Source organism: Siniperca chuatsi, linkage group LG3 (assembly GCF_020085105.1).
Source record: "Siniperca chuatsi isolate FFG_IHB_CAS linkage group LG3, ASM2008510v1, whole genome shotgun sequence".
Lineage (NCBI taxonomy): Eukaryota > Metazoa > Chordata > Actinopteri > Centrarchiformes > Sinipercidae > Siniperca > Siniperca chuatsi.
In genome coordinates, this window is record NC_058044.1 from 25,850,671 (window position 1) to 25,874,070 (window position 23,400).

The window sequence follows — 23,400 nt, forward strand, 5'->3', positions numbered from 1 at the left end:
TGGCTTTTTACCTTTATTTTTCTTTTACTTTTCTCTTCATTAAATGCTCAGAGGAATTTTTTAAGTGCACACTGACCCTGATCTTTGACCTCCATGCTGCTTTTTTAAGTCGGGGTTCAAGGAATTAAACCTTCTTGTACTACTCATTATAAGTCACTCTGTGTAAGTGTGTAGCCGAACTGCAAGATGTAAATACTGGGGCCGTGGTCGGTCTGTCACTGTCACAGACTGGATTTTCTGGCCTTGTGGCTGTTATTCTGAGTGTCAGCATGTGACATGTGTTCATCAGATGGGTGAGCGGCTTCTCCCATATGGCGATGCAAAAAAAAAAAAGAAAAAAAAGATGGGTTGTGAAGACAGCAGCGCCGCACGGCTCTGTGTTCATGGTAACATCTGAAAAAGCTGGGAAACGCAGCAGAAGAAGTTGCCAGTGATGCTTTTTCCCTTCCAAGTGTTTTTATTTTATCACAGTTATTTCTTTAATTTTCACAGATGGACTATTTTATTCTCTGACTACGCAAATAATCGCTTCATGTACTCATACATGTGCCACATAATAACACTTTGTTTTTCCTCAGTGAATGCAGAGTTTTTTTTTGTTTCATTTTGATGAATAATTAAATAGTAATTTAGGGATGTAATCGATTAGTCTTTTTGTCTGTAAAATGTCAGCGAACTGAGAAAATTTTTTTGTCTGTCCAACAGTCCAAATCAGAGATATTCAGATTATCATCATACAAAGTATGAAAACCAGAAAAATTTGAGAAGCTGAATTGGGTTTTTGCTTTTCTTGCTTAAAAAAATTGCTTAAATGAATAGTAATGAATCGACTTATTATTCTGCAACTGTTTGTTTAATTTGTTTAATCATTATATTTTAGATCCCTTTTTTGTTTTTGTAGAATTATGACAAAGATATGTGTGGAAGATTTTACAGTTAAAAATAAACTGTAATGTCAATGCCATTTCCATATTACCTCAAACATATATTTGGCATTTCTGTCTTACATACTCTTGTGACTTATCAGCCAATATATAGGCTTATGATGTATCTTTAATGAGATACTGGCAGACACATCGGTTTGGCCGATATATCGGTCTAGGTCTTGTTTCACTGGTTTCTCCGTGTAAATTCAAAAGATAGAAAGAAATACTGTTGAGGCAAGTACTGTAACGATAGAATCATAAATCTATTGGTCACAGAGGAATGTCTTCTGTAAGTTCTATTCTATTTTTTCCACTTTAACTTTTGGATGTGAAGTCAGTTGTGAACTCTATTTGAACTGGGTTTTAAAGAAATAAATCTCAAGTCTGAATTTGTGGAAGCTGCAGGAACTATGAAATGGGGGGGGGGGACTCACCCTGAAGTGATACTTCCACCGTCTACTGTGTGACCTCCAGTCTGGCTTCTTCTCCCACTTGAGATGAAAGAGAGGAAAGGGAGCACAGGGAGAGGAGCATATTTGGGATGGTGTTGGACTGTATTTGGCCTGCACGCGCATTAAGAGCATGTGAAAACTGCAGCTGATCGTAGGGGAGGAGAGAGAGCAGAGACAGAATGTGCATTCATTAATGTACTCATCAGACAGAGACAACAAAAGCTGCATGAAAATACGGTCTACTCCCTCTCGCTCTTTGTGTATTTTCTTTCTGTTTCCCATACTCCCATGTCTTTAAATATGTCGAACCGGTCAGACTTGACAATGGAGGAAACAGTAAGTACATGGCACTGCTATTGGTGTATCCATCCCTACTGTAAAAAGTGCAGCAAGTTAGATAAAAGTGATGGATAGTGATTGCCCAGTGACTTTCAGAATTTCAGGACGTAAATGCTCCATCAGATGCTTGGCACTTTGTGTCCCCTTTAAGAAATAACAGACTGTTGGATTGTATCAACAAGGAAGAAGAGGACCTTTTTTTTTTTTTTTTTAAAGTTGTTTTTAAATGATCTGAGTGTGATGTTGGGTCATCCATTTATATGTGACCACAGCTGTCCAGCAGAGAGCCACGGGAAACATGGGGAAATAGAGAGAGGGGATGATGTGAGACAAGGTTGGCTAGTTGTTGGTAAACATGTTACAGGCTGCTGTGCGACCAGGATGACCCCGCAGCCTATGAATCTTTTTAAGGAAAGGAATGTGCATCCTCGTAGTCGAGCGGCATGTCTCATGATTTGACATCAGACTTTCTCAACAAGTTCCAACTTTTGAATCTCGTCACTGCCGCACATGCGCCGACCTATCCCGAGATCCTGCGCAATGATCTCAGCGCTGGCTGTAGCTCTGCTATGATTGAGCGAAACTGCTCTCAAGTCGGTGTTTATGGAGGGCCCCGTTCTCTCGGAGGGGAGAACCAAAGTTAAATAAATACTTGCTCCATCCTGTCTGCATTAAGGGCCTGCACACATGGCTTTGACGTCAGAGTGACATTAAACAGGGTGGGGTGGCCCAGCCAGCTCCGACAGGCACGTGCATATGCGCGCACGCTCTTCCATAGCTTGCTATTAAAATCCCTGTCTTTCTTTTCTTGTCAGTATTTTGTCATTTTCCTCAATTCTTCTCTCTCTTTCCTTCTCTCTTTTTTCCATCTGACCCCACGTTTAGGTGACATTTCTCGCTCTCATGTCTTTTTGTACAGTATACAACCATTGTCACTTTCAACCTTTTATCAGCACTACTATCAGCACTACAAGTCTCTTCAATATCTCTTTAACAATATCAGCTTCTGACAGGAAAGAAGTTAATTTCTTGACAATTTGTTACTTTTTGTTGAGCTGGTTTGACTGTATTCACCCGTCATTCTGTGTTTTTGGCTCAAGTGTGTGTGCAAGGATTTCTCCTGCAAAATAACCAGCCAGGTGCAACTGGCTATCATCAGACAGTGTTTGATGGCCAATCCAACATTTAAGTCCAACATTTATTTTTGTTGAACTTCTTTTTGTATTTTTTTCCCTTTTTTTTCCTGCAAAGAAGAGAGTACATTTTTGTGCATGTGCTTCTACGTCTACACCTGTACGTGTGTGTGTGTGTGTGTGTGTGCGCACATGCACGTGTGCCCTGCAGCTCCACAACAGGTTTGACGACATGCCTGTCAACATCTACAACCTGAGACCAGTGGGATCTTATAAACTTTGTAACAAAACATCAACAAGTAGCTGCTCATGAAGCTCCTGTCTAGCCATTCAAGTTGTGACACAGTTTAAAAAAAATTAAAAATAAAAGTGTCCCTTTTTGGAATGTGTGTGCTAGTAGTACTTGTCCAAATACATTCCGACAGCTTGAAGTGCTGTTACCTGGCTTGTAAGTATGCTTTTGGTTGTTATTGTTCACTATGAACATAGGACAAGACTAAGAAGTATGACTGATTTTTTTTATTTTTTTTATTTTCTTATTTTTCCAAAACGTAATGTGTTGCAGTAGAAGAGGGATGGGGATGTATTTGTAGAGGTGATACATACAGTATGCTTGTGTGTGTTGGCAATATGTTGTTTTGCAGGTGTTTGACCATAGTGACCCCCTGTATGTGTTTTGTGTTGAAGCTGTCACTGCCAGACCAGCCGGTGTCTCGTGAACTTCGGGGGAGAGGATTTCCCTCTCTGTCGTCCTCAAACTGTCGCAGTCTTCATGGTTCCCTGGAGCTCGGGCTAGTTTATTTACTCAGTGTTTTAAAACATGAAATTGAAGTGATGGGAAAAACAGCAATGTGTGCCCAACGATCGTCAAGGGTTTAAATCCGCTGACTCTAAAACCAGATGTGTGTTTCTGCAGCAATGGCTTTCTGTCCTTAACCTGAGTCCCTCACTAAATTTCTACCAGCTAAATTAGAATCACAAGATTAGTTACTTATTCTTTGATCAGACAATCTGTAATTTAAATCATAGTTCTGCCAATTTCAGATTGTATTTTATTCAAGCAAAGTTTTTGTACGGCTAAATAATTTAGCACACTATTGAACTTTTGAGAAAATTAGCTTTGTCTGTTTGAACAAGGGCTTTGTAGAAAACGTGTTTATATTCCTCAAAGTAAGGTATTGAAAGGAGTGTTGTTTTGGTATCAGTTTTTGGCACCAAAACTCAGGTATCATATCGGACAGAAAGAAAAGGACTGCTCTTTGTGTGTCCGTGCCAACTGTAAATATTGCAACAAATTAGATAAAAGCGATGGAAAAGGGATAGTGCTGTGACATTCATACATTTTCTTTCATGGTGATAAGATTTGAATGCTCCATCAGATGTGTTGCATTCATGCCATTTGACACTTTGTGTCTCCTTAAGAAATAACAGACCGTTTGATTTTGTCATCAAGGAAGAACGGGACTTTGGTTACATAACCTCGCTTTAAACTAGTGTGATGTTGCATCATCCATTTTATCTATCTATCTATCTATCTATCTATCTATCTATCTATCTATCTATCTATCTATCTATCTATCTATCTATCTATCTCTCTATCTCTCTATCTCTCTATCTCTCTATATCTCAATGACCCATTATTATAACCATTTGATATTAAGATATTTTTTATAACCGATTATTTAGTCAAAAATAATGTCAAATTACCAGAGCCTAAACTGATGTCTGCACATTGATACTACTGTATAAGGTTTCTTCTTAACTCTCTCTCTGTGTGTGTGTGTGTGTGTGTGTGTGTGTGTGTAAAGCTGCTAGTTGGCAAATCAAATCATGTAAAAAGCATCTCCTCAGAATACTCTGCTGACTTTTTCATCTTCAGTACTCTGTCCTCAAGGCATACATACCTCAGTACACCCCTGATGTGACTATTTCTCTATATTCTCTCTCTCTCTCTCTCTCTCACACACACACACACCCACACCCCTGCTGGTGTTGGAATGAGCAATTCAGTAAAATGTAAGGCGTGACCCCAGCCCTCTGAAGAGCGCTGTTATGCCTAGAGGGTCATTCACCCCTCACATCAGGGTCATCTGATCTGCCGAGAGGACTGTCCAACAACACTGTGTGAGTGTGTATGAGATAACCAATGAATGTTATGTTAAAGTTATGTTTGGCTGGACACATGGATCATGTTTGACTCCAGGGAAAGAGCCCTGTGTGTGTGTGTGTGTGTGTGTGTTTGTGTGTGTGTGTGTGTGAGAGAGTGACAATATGTGTGTGTATATGCCCCATGATCTTTGAAGCTGTCAACATTCTTCACCACATGCTCTGTCATGATGCATAGAGGCGACTGGTGAGATGAACCAGCTGTCCCTGCCTCTGGTCACTGCAAGGTCAACATGCTCGCACTCTCTCTCTCTCTCTCTCTCACACTCACACACACACACACACTAGGCTGAATGTCTTCTTGTGTTGAAAATGCCAGCCGTTGGATGCTGTTAAAGACTCCAAGTGCAATGTTGAAACAGTGACTTGATTGGCTGATTTAAATCTCTCTCGGTGTCTCAGGTGGAGGAGGGAAGAGGAATGGTCGCAGTAAGAAATGGAAGGAGATGCTAAAACTCCCCCACATCAGCCAGTGTGAGGAGCTACGCCGCACTATCGGTAAGAAACGGGGAATGTGTGTGAGGCAGAAAGATAACGTGCCATGCTTTGTCGTTGGGGTGGGTCTGACTGTGGGAGGAAGTTCAGATTTGACTTCCTTCCTGTTTCTACCCGTCTCCACCCGCAGTTACAGGCAGGGGACAGGAAACCGTGTGTATATAAGTGTGTGTGTGTGTCTGACTCAGGGAATCCGTTTACGCAGCCATTTCTTGATCTCAAAATCTCTCTTAACATTACGTGTGTGTCTCACTGACTATCTGTGTACACACCAAATCAAAACTCCTGCTTCCTTCCTGCTCCGCATCCAGGTTTCACTTGAAAATCGGGGCGGGATTCTCTCTTTGTGGCCCAGACAAGTGCTCTACTCCTGGACTACATTATCTCCGCGCCCCCACCCTGGTCCTCTGAATGCCACAGCACTCTGTGTGTGTGTGTGTGTGTGTGTGTGTGTAATAGTGCGTCACAGCTATCTCTGCCAGAGATTGCAGTGCTACCCTCCCCCACATACTCTCTCTCCCTCTTTTCTGTCTCCATGCCTCCCCCTCCCACTATCTATATTGCTCTCTCTCCCTCCCTCTTTTCACCACTTCAGAGCAACATAAGAGTGGCAGAACAGGGGAGTTATGGAGAGAGCAAGTGAAAAACAGAAACAAAGAGAGAGAGGCTTTTCCAACAGGAGGAGGAAAGATCTCTTAAGGACAGGAGAGAGAGAGAGAAACAGCGGGAGGAAAGGAGGGAGGCAGAGTGAAAGAGATGCACATACTTCCTATGGTGATATCTCTTACTCAGCGTCGATTTTGTTCCTTGTCGTTTTGTCTTCATATTACAAATCATCACTCACAGATCTAATTATCATAAACTTGAATGTATCAGTCGTCAGTGGTGTTAGATTACCTGCCTAAAAACAGCACATAAATGTCACCTTAAGTGTGAAGAAGCATTGTACTTGTCATGTTTTACATACTTATTGCCATTTGGATTATAACTTTGCTGAGGATTCTAAAAAATTAGTTCTGCGTGTGTGTGTGTGTGTGTGCGCGCGCACGTGCACACAGCAGCTGTTGAGGGTTACATACGTCACTATTACATAGACACTATTGCGTAATTTCCCTATCACACCGAGTGTGGGATCAAAATAATCCCTTTTGCCTACTTAAACACACAGACGTGCAGGCATGTCCATGCACACACACACACACACACACACACACACACACCCATGTGCAGAGACGCACACGCATGCCCGTACACAGTGTAGGCACAGTGGATAGAAGGATACAGTATAACGACTGATAGCAATGTCTTTGTTGTGTCTTGATAATGTCAGGCATTTGACCTTAGCCTTGACAAGTGTGCTGTACTTCTAAGAAGCCTAGATTACATTATGTGGGCTGTAGCCACTTTGTCTGCCAGCCTTAGGCCACTCTCCCTCTCTCTCTTCCTCTCCTTCTATCTCCCCTTCCCTTTTTTCTCTCTTCTGGTATCCATCCAACAGTACATATGCACCTATTACTTTTGATCACTGCGGTCTCTGCCTCAAAAGCGTGCACAACCATTGCACATACTCACACATTCGGCTGGCCATTCACTGTCTCACTAACTCACTCAGTCCTAAATTGGAGTTTTAATTAAGTTGTAATTGCAGCTTACTTCACTGGCACAGACATTACTAGTTCAGGCTAGTTCAAGCTTCACAACTCTCACTCTCCTTTTCAGTCCTTTCATTTCCCCGTCCCATTCTTCTCTGCCACCTTGCTGTCTCTCGTCTTAATTTCGCAGTTGTTTTTCTTCAGGATACAGGAGAGGGTTCTCTTACGCAAAGAGGAAATTTTTCATTGATGGAATGCAGGCCTACGTTCTCATATTCAAATTATCTAGAGCCTGGAATCAGCTTGGACATAGACACACATACATGCTCTCACACACCAACCCAGAGCCAGGCCAAAGAAACTGTGGTTTCTTTTCAGGTTTTCTATTCAAGCATTCTGGTACAAAATGTAGACCATTAACATAAAAAGACCAGTCTGTAAACTTCATCTAAGAAATAGGCAAGATACATAGAGAGAATGTGCAAAGACATACATGTGATTTAGTATTGTTTCGATGTTGACATTTGGACATTACCAGACATTGACATAGTTAATGTTATGTGTCCAACCCACTAAGGCTGCAAAAACTACAAGCATCTCAGGACTAAAGAATTTATTTAGTTGTCATCAGAGTCTGCTGTTTTATTTTAGAATGTGTACATTTATCTTAATTTCACCCTTTTTTCAGTATGTTGACATGAACTATCTCTGTAGTAGTTGTTGCTCTTACAGGAATATGCTATGTTTTTAGAAGATTGACTTGTTTACCATTAAGTTAAGAAAACATAGATCATAAAATCGTTCATGTGTCCCTGGGTGTAGATAGTTGCCAGTCCCAGTTCTCTGTGTACCGTTAAAATGTAAACAACTTATGACAGAAAATAACACAGTATGGACAGAACTGCTGACACAACTCCCCTCTATTTAAATCGCAAGTAAAGGCCTGCCACTGCAGTGGACAAAAAAATATCTTGACCCTGTTTAAAATAAATAAATAAATAAAAGAATTTTAAAGAAAATCCATACAATTTGCTTTTCTTTGGAGATTGAAATAATTTTAAATTGTGCACATTTTCTTTTCATAAAAACTGCCCCCCAATACCACTGAAATGCCATCTTTTATACAGTGCAAGTGCTATAAGCATATAAATAAATGTAGTGAAAACTGAGCAAAAACAGCCTAGGGTTCAAAAAGGTTAAATTATATTCCTTGTATAATAAAACATATTATCATTTATCATCACCAGAGACACAGCGACCATTTTGGCATCAGACGCGTTGCTCAATGGGTCAGTTACTTAAAAACATGGGAATACTTTCAAGAACATTGCACAAGAGTTTCTGTGGTTTTTCTTAAGAAAATTGGAGTGTGTCACCTCAAAGAGTGACCAGTTGTTCTGTGAGGGTGGGATCTGATGGCCTCTGGAGTGGCAGGAAACACTAGCAATTAGAATGAAACCACCCTGAAATCCGCACAGCAAAACCTGTTTCTCGAGCAAGACACTGAAACCTTATAAGGAGGCTCATTGTAAACTAGAGTGCCAACCCAAGTCTGTTAATGTAATGATAAGCAGTAGGGGAAAAACAAAATTCAATTGAGAAAATATTAACTAAAATAATCTTTAATCTCTAGCTTTTTGGTTTCTGAAGAGCTGATGCTCTTCAAACTAAGAGCACAATTGAAGTTCATTTTCTTTGGAACCAGAGTGGAAAAGTTGACTTTGTTGAATTTGGTTTGTTTGGTTCACACTGCCCATTAGCAAACAAACCAGCTCATAAACAGAAGTCACGTGTACTCAAAAGAAGTGTCTTTTTTTGGACAGTGTTGATAACCAGTCCAGTGAGATTGAGGATTTTGAGGGAAGTCAATGCATTTGTTTGCATGGAAGTAGAGACAGATCCACATTTTCAGGCATTGTGATTATACACAACTCAATTGTCATTGTTCTCACCTGGCCAGATGAATCAAAATAAAGGAATAAACGCTCTAAAGTTCAAATAAACTGCTCCAAACATTTTTGCTGTACAGATGCCCTAAAATTGCCTTTATCAAATATGACTGTGAAGGGCTTTCCCAGCTCCAGCTCACAGCTGAACACAGCTGATAGGGAAACACCAAAGCAGCCCTCCAAAAACTTGGTGATCAAAGATGAAAGGCAATGTCTGAAGGCAAGTGCAACGCAGTGCAGTTAGGGATCTCTCAGTGAGATTTTCTGAAAGAGCTTTTGTTCTTCAGATTTAAACCACAGCAGTCATACAGTGGAAAGGGAAGCAATAAAAATATCATATCTCTACATTCGGTTGTTTGCTCACCAAAGTGATAACTTTGTTTCTGTGGTCGGATAAGTGGTGAGTTTGAATGAGAAGCACTGAGCTGCAGAGCAGAGGGGTATGCTGTGTAATAAACAGTGCAGCTGAGAGGGCTGTGAAGATTTGATTTACTGTTGGAGGTTGTCCTGTAGCTGTCACCACTCAGAAATGTTCGTCCCATGCATCCCTCCTCCTCCTCTATTCACAAGTGCGCATGTGTACGTGAACGTGTGTGGCCTATTTTTGTTTGTATGTTGATCTTGTGTGTGTGTAATGTGTGTCCATACTGTCAACCAGTGATGGAAAACGTCCTGGGTCTTCTTCCTCATTTGGTACCAGAGGAAATATGACTCAGATGGACGCCATTAGTCCTAATAGGCTGGGGCCAGCTGCACAGAAGACACAGACACACAGAAAACACTCAAACATACAGAAAACACAGACATGCAGTGTGTTTTTTGTTTTTAGCATGTTGTAGCATAAGCAAAGTTACTAATTAAGGGACTAATAGTAAGTATCTCTGCAGTTTGAAAGTATGTTTATCAATGGGATTAGCCTAGGTTAGCTAAGTTAGTGGAGGTGCATGATACAATAGCTACCTTTTATACCTGTGAACTTCTCCAAATTCCACTCTAACGAAAATACACATTGTAACATCATGTACATGTTTATAAATTTGCTAATTTTGCCATTAATAAGATTTAAAGTTTCGTCCTCTGTCTTAGCTAGCTCCTCTTCCACTTACATTAGCTTCTTGAACTGTGGCTGGTTTTCTCAGTTTCTTTCATCAGTCTTTCTGGAGAGCTGAAAAGGTGTTCCTAGGGTTTTCTATACATATATTTTAAGTTACAAGGGTATTGCCCATTGTCTTGGATAGTAAAACTTGAGCCCCTTCTCTGTTTTGCAAAGATAAAACATTTACTTTGTTAGCACTCAACAACTCCAGGTCCCACTGAAAGCCATCCAATGAGTTAGCTTTCATTGGCTTAAAAAAAACAAAAAAAACAAAACTCTCTTGTTGTTTTGTTATTTCCCACTCAGACTTTCCAGACTCATCCTGTGACTGCTTGTGGGGTCCCCGCCCCCAGGTTTGGAACCACTGTTATAGTGTATTATTCTAGTGTAATGACATTTCTCCATCTGTCTCCCCCATTGTCTCCCTCTCCTCTCGTCCTCCCAGAGAGGGACTACACCAGTCTATGTGAGAAGCAGCCCATTGGTCGGCTGTTATTCCGTCAGTACTGTGACACCAGGCCAGAGCTGAAGCGCTGCATCGAGTTTATGGATGCTGTGGTAAGACTTTGAATGAACCTTTTACCATTACTCTGCTTATTCTCTGATGTTCTTACAGCTATCCCTCTTTCACACACCCTCTTTTACTTCTCATTCCCTGTTTCTGTCTCAATCTCTCATCTTCTTCGTCTCTTTGTGATTTCTCCCATGAGACTGGCCTGAATCCGGCCCTGCAGAGCAAGGAACGGGAGAGGAAAGTCAGTGCTTGGTCCTTTGCCTGCTCTTGGCAGTAGCATGGGGTGGTGGGTGGGGTGGGCGTAGGGGTGATTAGCAACTTAGACAGGCTGTCAAAGAGCAGACCCCTCCCCTTCCTCCATGTACTCCTCCATGAGGTCAAGCCCACGTCAGAGGCAGGTCCCCTGGGTGAGCAGGCAAACACAGGCCCTAGCTTGTGTCTAGGCCCCTGGAGGTATGCGAGAAAGGAAAACAGGGGGGGGGGAATCATGCTTATTTAATAAGAACCTACATTAGTCTTTTTCAAGGTAGACAGACAGGCACATAGGTACGCGCACTGAGAGTGACACACACTCACACTGACTGACAAAAATGCACGAAATGAAACAAGCAACATTTTAGTGCTTAACATGTCCTGTTACTCCCACGGAGGATGTCATGCCTTGGCTGTGATGCGTATTCGCACGGTTAAGTTCCATTCCTCTCCGCCGAGCTTGTTTTCAAACAAAACACATGGCTCAAAGCAGTCAAAATCCAGACCATCTCCCTGCCTACAGCCATATTTGACCAAAAACACAATCTGTGATGGTGCGATGGGGTGAAAACTGAGGCCTCATCCTGGTAGAGACAGATGTAACAGGCGAAGCGTGAAGATGAACATGTTTGCCAGTTTGCTGCCTTGACTAAGATGAGATGTTTTGCCACCAGTAACATCTCTCTATTTGTCTGCGGTCCCATACTCATTTCTATTTAATTTCTTCCTCTCTCTTGTTCCTCATTAACCCTACCACCCTTCTCTCTCCATCTTCCTCTCTGCCTTCTGGTGCCTGTCTCTCTCTGACCTTATTTGGAGAGATATTAAAGATGGCTGAATGAGTATGGCTTCCTGTGCTGGTGTGGCTGTTAATACTTCTGTTCTTCTGTGACAGGCCATGTACCAGCTAGCTCCTGACGAGAAGAGGAGGGACTGTGGACTGAATGTTTTAGACACATACTTTAATAATGGGGTAAGACACACACACATGCTTTCTCAATAACAGAGCTGGCCCATATGGACATAAGAAATTATTTAAGATAATATTTGCAAAAGTGCATCTTATATCTTCCAGTTGAACTATGTGATTTTATTAACAAAAATTGTCATTTTGAAACAAAGTTAGTGATGATTAATGGTTAATGATGCATCATGTATAATATGCGGTGGACTGTATCAATTTTGGACTTTATCCAAAGTGTATGAATCCAAAGATGTGTAATAACCCCTTAGCATTGGTGGCTTGTGTATTACTAGCACCTGTTAGGAATAGCAATATTAGGCAGGCTTACCATTATTGGTCAAGACTCTAATTGGAAACAGGCTGTCCTATAGTGCAAGTAGGAGGAAATGGATTGGGTAAATGTATAAAGTTTAGTTTTTGAATGTATAAATGTGTCACATACCTATATCACACACTCTTGTGGTTTTCCCCTGTTGCATCACCACAACCACACCAAGACTGTGGTGCACTGTGGTCCACAAAAGAGTTTACAGCGCTCTCCCTCTACCCTAAATGAACTGGACCAAACTGACAAACGAACCAAAGTTTGTTTTAAACCGGACCAAACAGGTGAGGCGTGACCACATCCTTGATGTCATGCCCTACTAGCCAGACTGAACAGAAAGGGACTAGCTGACATTTTGATCTGTTTTCTTACATTATAGTACACCATCATCTCACTTTGTTTCTGTCCCTCTCTGCCTGCCTCACCCTCTCTGTCTTTATCTCTTTAACCCTCAAGTCGGCAGCCCATCTGCCAGACGTACCCCAGGATGTGGTCGCTGGGTGTCGGGAGAGGCTGGAGCAGAGTCCGTGTAAGGAGCTCTTCAATGACTGCACCAAGTAAGTCTCTATCTTCTCCAGTCTACACATCTGGCTTATCAGGTCCATTTTATACTCTTTGTGAGTATGATCTGACTTGCAGCTCCTAGTTGTGATCAGAGTCTGATGAAATGCTCCTTCAGAAAGTGTGTGTGTGTGTATGTGTGTGTGTGTGTGGACTGTGTGGAGTAGTGCACCCTGTCACTAGTGATGATGAGGCAGCTGGCACCTGGAGCGCAGTATTACACGCACGCACACACACACAGACTTGCAAACACACGCACAGTGGAGGCGAATGAAAAAGAGCAGTGGGCAGAGAGAGCATCCGGATGGCTGGCATGAAAACAACAGTCACCTCAGTGTTCCATGCACGCACGCATGCGTGCACACACACACACACACACACACACACACACACACACACACACACACACACACACACACACACTCATACACTCCTGCAGGTGTTTTTGCTTCTCCTGGGAGCCAGGAGAAGCAAACAGACTGGGGATTATTACCCCAAATGTACTTCTCATTGCACACACACACACACACACACACACACACACACACACACACACACACACACACACACACACACACACACACACGTAACTTTGTATTAGCCCAATAATTTAACTCTGTCACAGTTAGTTTCTGTTGCCCAGGACGTCAGCTGAATGATATATTGTTAAATGTATATCAAGAAAAGTTGTCACATTTACCTTGGTAATGATAAATGGAATAATTACTATTATATACGTCAGGGCATTATATTTCTGGTTAGATATCATTCGTTATTGTAGCTTTTCTCTGTTTAATTAGAGGGAAATTAGACAATTTATGGAGAATTGTTATGTGAGTAAATTGAGGATGGTAAGAGATTCTTAATGTTGGTACCACAATAAATTGTGTTTATTGTACAGCCCTTTCAAAGACAAGTAAACACCAAATAGTTCTAAAAAATGTGTTGCTGGAGTGTGTAAACAATGACATGTGACCCAGGTCTTCTGCTATACAACACATTTTATTATATTGAATTTGTTTGTCGGGGACCATGTACAAAATTAGAAATATATATGACATAAATATATCACATCAATACACAAGATGTACAGTACAATTCACCCCACCATCAAATCAGTAGGCTTCAAGAAAACACCCACATTTCCTCAGTCCTCGAAACATCTGTATTTCTGTGAAGTCCCAACTTTTAGCCACACAAGCAGACAGATTTTGGGTGGAAATGCTGTGACCAGGCTCTGATTGACTTGAGCTTCCCCGGGCAATACCGGAATCTGCTAGAAGGAACTCCGGAGAAGTGGGAATCATGGTTGGGAAAACATTCTTAGAACGTTATGTTCTAAGCCCGCGTTACTGTTGTGGCAAAACACATGTAGAGAGCTGTGACATCAGTCTGTTAATCTTTTCTTTAGCTTTTTCTTTATCTTCATTATTGTGTGTGCTGCTAAGATTTGCTTCAGAGTTTGGAGGGTGACAAAATTAGCAGTGCAGAAACATGGCAGGAGGTGTGTGTGTGTGTGTGTGTGTGTGTGTGTGTGTATAAAAGAAAGCAAACACTCTGTTAGAGGGAGTTTGTTCTGGGCAAGGTGGTGGCTTGTGTGTGACTGAAGCTGGAAAACATCAGTGGTTGAGGTTAAGATGAACACACACACACACACACATACACACTTACACACACCTGTCTTCTCTCTTTTACATCTCAGGCCATGGTCTGTTGGCTCTGTTTCCTTCCTTTCTGCATGCATCTCTATTTTAACACCTCTGAGTAGTCAAAAGGGCACCGGGGAGGGCAGAGAAATGGTGAGAAAGAGAGACACCACAGAATTATAACACTGAAGTTCCACACTTTGTGCTGTGGGAAGCACAGCGTCCACTCCATTCAAAGTTCTTGGCCGGATTGAAAACAGAGCGAGTGAGGAATAGGCCAGCAGAAAGCACAGCATGAGAGGCAAAGTTAGAAAACCCACAGAAAGTAATGAAAGGAGCGCAAAAAGGAAAAATTTGGAAAAGTGAGAAGAAATGGAAAGAAAGTGTTAAGGAGAGCAGGGCTAAACAGCAGTACAAACATAGAACAACACAGGCACGTGTTTGTGTTACTGAAAGCCTTGCAGCAGCAGTGCAAATGTTTTTGAATGGGATTCCTGTTCAAGTTCGGTCATCACTCCTTCCGCTATCATTATTATTTATATTCCGTTGTGGAATTTTTATTTTCTGTAATTTTCTTATTCCAATATGTAATTCTGATCCAGGGCTCATTCAGTTTTGTTTTTTTTTCTCAGAGGGAAAGCCTGTAGGAAAGCATGGTACTGCACGTGGAAATGTGACTTTTGGCAGAGTCACACACCCACTAGCAGAATGTATTAGCTCACTCATGGATTTTCTTCTGCTGCAGTGGAACATATTGGTTATGTCATACCAAGAGTAAAGCGTGGCCTTCAGTACATGTGTATCATGGTGTTTTGTGCATCGCCAGTCTTCACAAAGGTCCCTGTGCTGATTTTTCTACCCTTTTCTTTTCTTCTCCCTCTCCCTTCGTGTAACAAAAGCCATATTGTAGCTGTGTTTATTTCTACTCCCAGTGGTGTCTGTCTGAGGCTGGATTCCAAGCCAGGCACTGCTAGGCTCCTGCCTTTCTGGAGCCCCTTTCTTAAAGTGTCCGGGACCATTTTGTTTTGTAAGAGTGAGCGAAGCCAATTGACCTGATAAGTGAACATGGATGACTTTAGTCATTCTGGCCTGACAGAAAGGAGACAGAACTTGATATGGGGAAAAACGCATGCTGTCCTTAAGACTGTACTGAACACATGGTATTGTATCCGTTAAGGTTACAGGGCAGACCAGCACTTTGCAGGGGATTTGACTGTTTTAACTGAGCTTCGATGTATGCTTAGGAACAGCAGAGGACAGACTGATAAAATCCTGTAGACACTGTACTTCTTGTACGTAGAATCGACATCTAGTCAGAATAGATGGACGTTTATCTCATGTACAAAGCAACTGGGTCCCATGATGACATAATTGAGTTTTCTTTTACACAGCAGAGGGTGCTCCCCTTGTGGAAACTCTCTACACTCGAGCCTTTTGCCAAGAACAGCCACCCCAGGGCTGTCGGTAACCACAGGCAGCTTTCCTCATCCTCCTTAGTGATGAAGTAATTTTAAAATATGGTCAAGGAAAATCTCCCTGCCAAATGTGAGCATCTCTTCAGCATTTGGATGGTAGAGGAGGAATATATCTGCTGTAACTTTGGTTTTCAGTCATGTGTTATAGGCTGCCAGAAGAGATTTTGATCACACTGGTCAGCAGGAGAGAAAGTGCTACTGGTGTAAGGGTTATTGTCTGCTATGGTTCATGAGTAGTACAGCTCACCTCTGAAACACACTGATTATGCACACTCTTGTGGCGGTCCTTTTTTACATTTGAACGAATCCCAAACTAATGATATTATGGATTTCCCGTGTCAAATCGTTTTCACTTAGAGTAATATAATCAAGGCATAGGTGTTCTATGATTAATCTTTGGGAACCTGAAGGAATTGTTGATTAATACCAATGATTCAATGATAGTTTGGCTAGATATCAAGGTTTTTTGGAATTCGTTTAATCTTTTTAAGGTTATAAATCTAAGGCAAATGCAAAAGTGGTATTATATTTTCAGTGTTTTGGATCATGATACTGTACATGTGTGCTGCCTCTTTACTAGGCTTTTCAGTTATAATCACATTAGCTAAATCACTTGCTTCTATTGTGAAAATACAATTTCATTTGTGTTAATTAGTTATATTTGAGGTTACCTTTATACTAGATTATTGGCTACTGGTATTGCACATAATAGTTTAAGATTACTAAACACCTATTCAAAATATGGATGCACCAATTGGATTTTTTAAGCCAAGTAACATTATACGTAATTGTAACCACAGTTTTTGAGTACAAATGCAGACGTGTAAAACAGGTTTTCTGACATGCCTGTCTTAAGGTAATTAAGTGGTACAAGAACTTGCCTCTGGCCTTTGGCTCAGTCTCTGTGCTGCTACGTAAAGCAGATACACAGACTTCTTAAATCCTGCTTTCTTCAGCCTAAAGATTTGGATGACAGATTTTTGTCTCCTGGGCATAAGAAACTCTGCATCAAAAGCGTATTGGCGACTTATTTTTCTTATGTAATCTTTGCTATGTCAGTAAACTTGAATGTTTATCGAACATAAATCAAGATTATCTATCAAGATTGGCCAGAACAAAACTTGTAAAATGAAAAAAAATATATAAAATATAACTTTGAATGGCCCTTTGTTGTTACAAGCTGGTAAATGCTTTCTTACGTTTTTGTAGATTATATTAATACATATTAGATCACACATTTTTATATTGTAATTGTTTTTCATAGTGACTTAAATGTATCTTCATTTTCATCTGTCACAGTCTTTAGGGATTAATCTTTGTATCATTATCATTTAAATAACAGAAGCTAAATGTAATATCAAACACCAAATGACTCTTTGCCTTAATTCAAATAAAGTAGAAGCATCAAAGTTTTGTTGAATAAATTCAGTCTTGCCTTGAGATCCAGGATGAAAACCTGCTGACTCACATGTGTTGACTGGAGAGAAAGGGGCAAACACCAGACCCTAAAGAATCAGACCCATCACTGTAGTGATCTCAAAGTTTCCTCTGGCATTTGGCTCCTTTCTGAATATGTTATCTGTCGACAACAGCAAGGACAGTAGATTTTGAAGGAGCTTTAATAACCACAACTTTTTTGCTGACCTGTATTGTTTTTCGCCACAGCCCTTGAAGTAGCTGTAGACCTGTCTCAGTACAGTTGGTTCATGTCTGTTTGGAACAGCAGTGTTAAAGAGGACATTTTGTTTAAACAACATCTGAAAGTCAAAGCAGTTAAAAAGGACACTAATATGAGAGGCTTGCAGGGTCGTGTCAAAGAGTCATGTCCTTACAACTCTCAGTGGAGTGACGGTTGTTGTATGGTCAGGAGATGAGGAGTCTGTGACCTTTCGTGACCCCTCCTTCCAAAGACTTTTTTTTTCCTTTTTTTTTTTTGGGTCATCGTGGGTATCAGTTACCTCAATCCTTCGATTTACGGCAGGACTTTTATAAAATGTCGGTCTTTTTTGGGTGATGATGTCTGAATATATTCATAATTGCATAGATTTGGACAGACTCACAACCACATTCACATGTGAGGTAAAGTGAGATTAAATGTTCCGCTCAACCTCCTGCTCAGTAAAAACCGGTTTTCCCAAAATCCCCTGTTTCCTGGTTGAGTGGAATGTCTCTGTTCAAAGGCATTTTTCATATTTCACGGTGGTGTATCTGAGCTTTTTCAGTCTTTCCACTGAGAACGGCTTTGAACCTTAACACAGCTGGCGATGCCTAAACACACACACAAACACACTCATATATACACAAACATGAGCACACATGTGATTCAGGGGCTAGTCAGATAGAGAGGATGTGAGTGTTTGTAGTCATTGTAAAAGATAAAGGGGAACGCAGGCCAGCTGTCTGTTAGTCTGTCTGGAAGATTTGGCAAGAAATCTTACATGTGATGCGTATTTTTTTATATATTTTTTTTTCTGGTGACATGTACATTGTTAAATCTTATTAGCTTGTTATTAAATGATCATCAACCCTCTTTCTCCCTCCCCCCCACAGAATAGTTCGTGATTATCTGAGTGGAGCTCCATTTTCCTCCTACCATGAGTCCATGTACTTCTCTCGCTTCCTGCAGTGGAAATGGTTGGAGAGGTGGGTAGTCACTGCAGATTACACACTTGGTAAAACAGACATGCAAACCATTCCTTTGTCTTACATAAAATGACACCTGTGATCTCATACGCATTCTGTATTTCCCGTTCAGGGTTGCATCATTCATTCCACTTCTTTGTTTGCAGGGCAGCAAATTATCTCCTTTTTAAACTTCCAGTACATGTCCAAACTGTTATTTATGTATTTATTTATTTATTTATTTATTTATTTATTTATTTATTTTCTGGATGTATCATCTCTGGAGAAAAAAAACTAAGGATAATAAAGTAAATTATTAATAAATATTTTTTTAAAAATATGAAGATAACCTTATGCTAATAAATATAATATGCATAAGAAATGCTTACAACAAACAAAACAAACATTACAGTATACAGTATATACAGACTAGTAGCAGGAAAGGTGCAACGAAACACAACGGTGGTGCTGCCAATCAGTGTTTCTGTGCGAGTGGTAAATAATTGATGATGCTTTGCATAATGGCTGGGTAACCGAAGCAGAGTGGAAACAGCAGTCATCAGGGTGAATTAATAATATATTAGAGCATTACTCTGTCTGCAACATCACATGGTCTGAGAGAATGAATCAGTTATTTTCTCTCTCTTGATCATTTCTCTCTTTCTCTTTCTTCTTTCCATCCCCGCAGGCAACCAGTAACCAAAAATACCTTCAGACATTATAGAGTACTAGGAAAAGGTGGATTTGGCGAGGTGAGTGTCACTGCAATCAAGAAGTTGAAATAACGGACTGTTTACTGTGGTGTTGTGCTTATTAAAGTTTTTATGATGGATACTGAGCCAACATTATGTTCACAGCAAGTTTGAAAATGAGATGTTAATGATTTAAGTTGCTACAAGTAACATTTAACAGTTAGTTAATGCAGCACTGTTTATGTCTCCACTCCAGTGATGCTGGGTGGATAAATCTGTGGTGGTGTGACACATTATCTTCCATTAGTTACACTTTTTAAAGTGTTTTTTTTTATGTGTATGTGTGTGTGATCATGTTTCCTTGCTGCTTGTTTTCCAGGTTTGTGCCTGCCAAGTACGTGCCACCGGTAAGATGTACGCCTGTAAAAAGCTGGAAAAGAAACGAGTGAAGAAAAGAAAAGGTGAAGCAATGGCACTAAACGAAAAACGCATTTTAGAAAAAGTTAACAGTAGTTTTGTAGTAAGTACTACCTTTTTCTTATTCAACCTTTCAACAGAATTGTACCTGTTTTGTCTGTCTGTCTGTCTGTGTGAGTGTGCGTGCGTACTGTATGTGAGAGCATTGTTTGTCATGGCTCCAGGATCCTGCAAATGAAATTGAATAGCGTGTTTGCAAAGGCTGCCGATCAGCTGTTAAAGACAGTTGCTGTGTTTGTTTAATGACGTCCATGCCAGGTGGACGAGCTCGCGAGTCGCAGTGGAAAGAAGCATGTGATAAAACCTGCAAAAGGGGAAAAATAATAAGACACATGATATTATTGACTAGTTGCATGTGACGGCATACCGCAGGGCAGTGCAACAAATTCATCTGGTCAGCTTGCATGCACATCAGCAACTGAAGCTGAATCCAAATTCCTTTTGTAACAAACCTGCTATTTAGCCTGTGCAAACATGCCAAATTAGATTTCATTTGGATCATACTGTCGGCCTTTAATCATCTGTGAATGTATTCTAAAATTTGATTGAAATCTGTTTTGCTGCCATATGATTTTTTTTAATGAAGTGTTTCTATGTTGTTGATGGTGTTCAAATATACAGATTGATAGTTATATATTTGTGTACTTTTTGACAGGTGTGTGCCATTGATTGCGAAGGAAAATAACACACACACCATCACACATACCTACTTTGGTCAAGCACTTTTTAACTGTCTATTACTATTATCTAATTTTATCTATTACTTTTAATTGTCACTCTATACACAATCAGCTGAAAACGTAACCAAGGACATGATAAGGATAACTTTGTTATTGATCCTATTTGCAGTGGCAAAGTCCTTACAACTTGACCGGAGTTCATTTGAGGCCAAATCAATTGTTTGGACGTGATTCAGAACAAAACGCCTCAGTAATCAATTGAAAAGTGCTTGTCAGAGCAGTAACCTGAGCATTAAATTTAGGCACTGTCAGATTTCAGAGACTATTCTGAGGAAGCACTAATATGTAGAACAATATGAAAACAATTTCCAAAGAACTTCATCCAAGCATTGCAGGTTCTGTCATCAGGAAGCGATATTAAAGCTGCTCTTCCTGGTCGTCCAACCAAACTAGAACACCACAAAATGCCGAAAATGTCAAGGGAGCTTGAGTACCCTCAAAAGACACTCTCATTCCTTGAGCTCATTGTGTTGTCTCTTGCAAGCCGACTATATTGAATTTTGTGGAATTTTGCAGCCCAATTTAAGATTCATAATAGAGCAACAGCATGTAGAAGAAAGTGGTACAGTGTCCTGCTCGGCGCATGTGTGCCAGCCCAAAAAAAGAAATCATTACCCTGCCACCGTACCACTGTGCCTCAAGCTCTTAATGGTGGCGTTGCTCTTGGCTGATTTTCCTATGGAGAATTTTCATAAATTGAGCCATAGTCATGAGTAAGCAGTGGTTTTTGGATGGCGTTGTAATGCCAAGCTTGAACGCTTTTTAGGGAGTCACCTAGCTTTTCATTTCTTCCATGCTGTACCAAAGTACTGAAGGGCAGAAATTTACAGTTGACAGGCCATTAACATGCAAGATGATACATTGTAGGAACAGTTCAAGACCTTAAGGAAGATATCAGCAATGTCTATTGGTCATAAATTAGATATGAGATGTTACAATAATAACCTTGAATGCATAACTTATTTCCATTTAATTTCTATGATGGCAGTGCTTGAAATACATCTGAAATAAGGAAGACTGACTTTATTAGCTTGTATTTTCTTTAATAAAATACAAGTGAGTAGCAAGAGTAGAAATTTGTCAGTTCACAAATTTTAAAATCTGAACCATCTTCACTCCTTTTACTGTGTCTCACTGTGTACATGTGATACAGTAAAAAAAAAATTCTGCTATCAACACTCTGTGTATGTAAAAATGCTTGAATTTGAATCCTGCTTGACATCAGGAGTCAAAACGCAGCTGGAAAGCTAGTGATGTGTGCTTCTCTTTCCATTTCGTCCAACTGTACACACAAAAACATCTCAGGTGCTCAGGCAGGAAAAGAAAAATTAGCTTTGGCTCGGGGTTGTGTTTCTCTAAAAAAATGATTGTTCCATGAGACAAGAAAATTACAGCAAGTGCTCGTTTAACATTCCTGGAACACGTCGAGGAGCGGCTAGAGGGATAAGCATGTTAATTTCAGGTCTGTGGGTCTCTGTGCAATGTGTACTTTGTATGTGTACATACTGTAGAACACAGTGTTCTACTGTTTAACTGTACAGAACTGTGATATTGATCTGTAGTACAGTAAGCTGGACTAAAAGGGAGCACAGCCTCAAAGCCTCTCTATGTTCTCCATTTGAAGCTAATGGTTGTGTTTGAGTTGTACTACGTGTTGGATTAGTCGGTTTCTGATGCAGCGTGAGCTATGTTGCGCGTCCTTGTTTTGAGTGAGTCATGGCAGAAGCATGTGTATGGGCATGCATGCGTGTGCGCACACACACACATACACACACACACACATATATACACACACACAGAGGCTGGAGTGGGCTTGTTACAGAACCTCAGATTTGCAGCTCTTGTCACCTGGGATTGGCACATGATTCTGTGTGTGTGTGTGTTCGTTCTTGGTGCTGCAGGCAGAACTGATGACTCTTCATGTGCCTCTCTACCTACGAGAGCAGCTCTGTTGCCTAGCAACACTGACCAAACAGCAGTAGCAAGGAGAAGAGTCAAGTGCTCTCTCAAACCCCTCATTTCTCTCTCTCTTGCTATTCTTCTTTACCTTTTTTTTTATCAGTGCATCATACTCTTAGTCAATACATACTGCTAGCTTACTGTATGTATTAACCAATAACCCATCCACATTTTCAGTGTGTGGGTGTGAATATGTATAAGGGCAGGGTGACCATGTTCTAAAGTCTCCAGCAGGTGAGACTGAGGTAGAGCTACCTCGCTCTGATGCAGATTTGGTTGGCTATCATTTGATACTGATGCCAATGCATCAACTGTCCGGTCCATTACCTGAGAAGATTAAACTCCAAAGGGAGCAAAGTAAAGTCATTTACAGAGTAAAGTCATTTCCAGTAAACCGGTTGCCTTTGGTTTTCTTCATTTCTGTGATTTTATTGCGCATATATGTTGGGCATTAGTGAACATTTTTATTGATTATTTAATTCATTATTGAAAGGCATTTTGGATATCTTTTTATAGCGTTTTATACATTTTATATGAGAGGCATTGTTCTGTGGTGCCAGGTTCAATGCCAGATTTGTCCATTGCTAATGAATAATCAGGATTTTTGGAAGCGTGCATAAGACTGTTTGCTTTAGCTTGTAGTACACGTGCGTGTGTTTGTTGAGGGTACAGTATGTATATATATGTATGTGTGTGTGTGTGTGTGTGTGTTGTTCACTTGGCCCCATAAGAATTTTTCCCATCCTCTCGTGTGGTCCATCTCTGACTACATAGTCTGGAGCAGATGGGATTCCTCCTGATGGCAGCAACATCCTGCTTGGACACAACAGCACATGCGCACACACACACGATACCCTGCGTGTCACTGACCCACGGGGCGGGCTGGTGGGAATGAAGGGAGAAAAGAGAGATAGATGGTGGGATTAGAGGGAAAGGACATGAGGCGATGGAGTACAGGGTAAAGAAAAAGCTTCTGGTTTTCCGTATTTGTGATATCTCTCTCTCTTTGTATACATTCCATCTGG

The 23,400-nt window shown here is 40.7% G+C and overlaps 1 protein-coding gene across 2 annotated transcripts in view; it reads left to right on the plus strand.

Annotated features, from left to right (window-relative positions):
- grk4 (G protein-coupled receptor kinase 4) overlaps positions 1–23,400 on the plus strand; it is a 42,532-nt gene that overhangs the window by 9,069 nt on the left and 10,063 nt on the right. For both annotated transcript variants that reach the window (XM_044190532.1, XM_044190531.1), the window contains exons 2-8: positions 5,419–5,514; positions 10,594–10,706; positions 11,810–11,887; positions 12,660–12,760; positions 18,436–18,528; positions 19,196–19,259; positions 19,579–19,719. In XM_044190532.1, the coding sequence (XP_044046467.1) occupies positions 5,419–5,514; positions 10,594–10,706; positions 11,810–11,887; positions 12,660–12,760; positions 18,436–18,528; positions 19,196–19,259; positions 19,579–19,719 (686 nt within the window). The remainder of the gene's footprint in view (positions 1–5,418; positions 5,515–10,593; positions 10,707–11,809; positions 11,888–12,659; positions 12,761–18,435; positions 18,529–19,195; positions 19,260–19,578; positions 19,720–23,400) is intronic.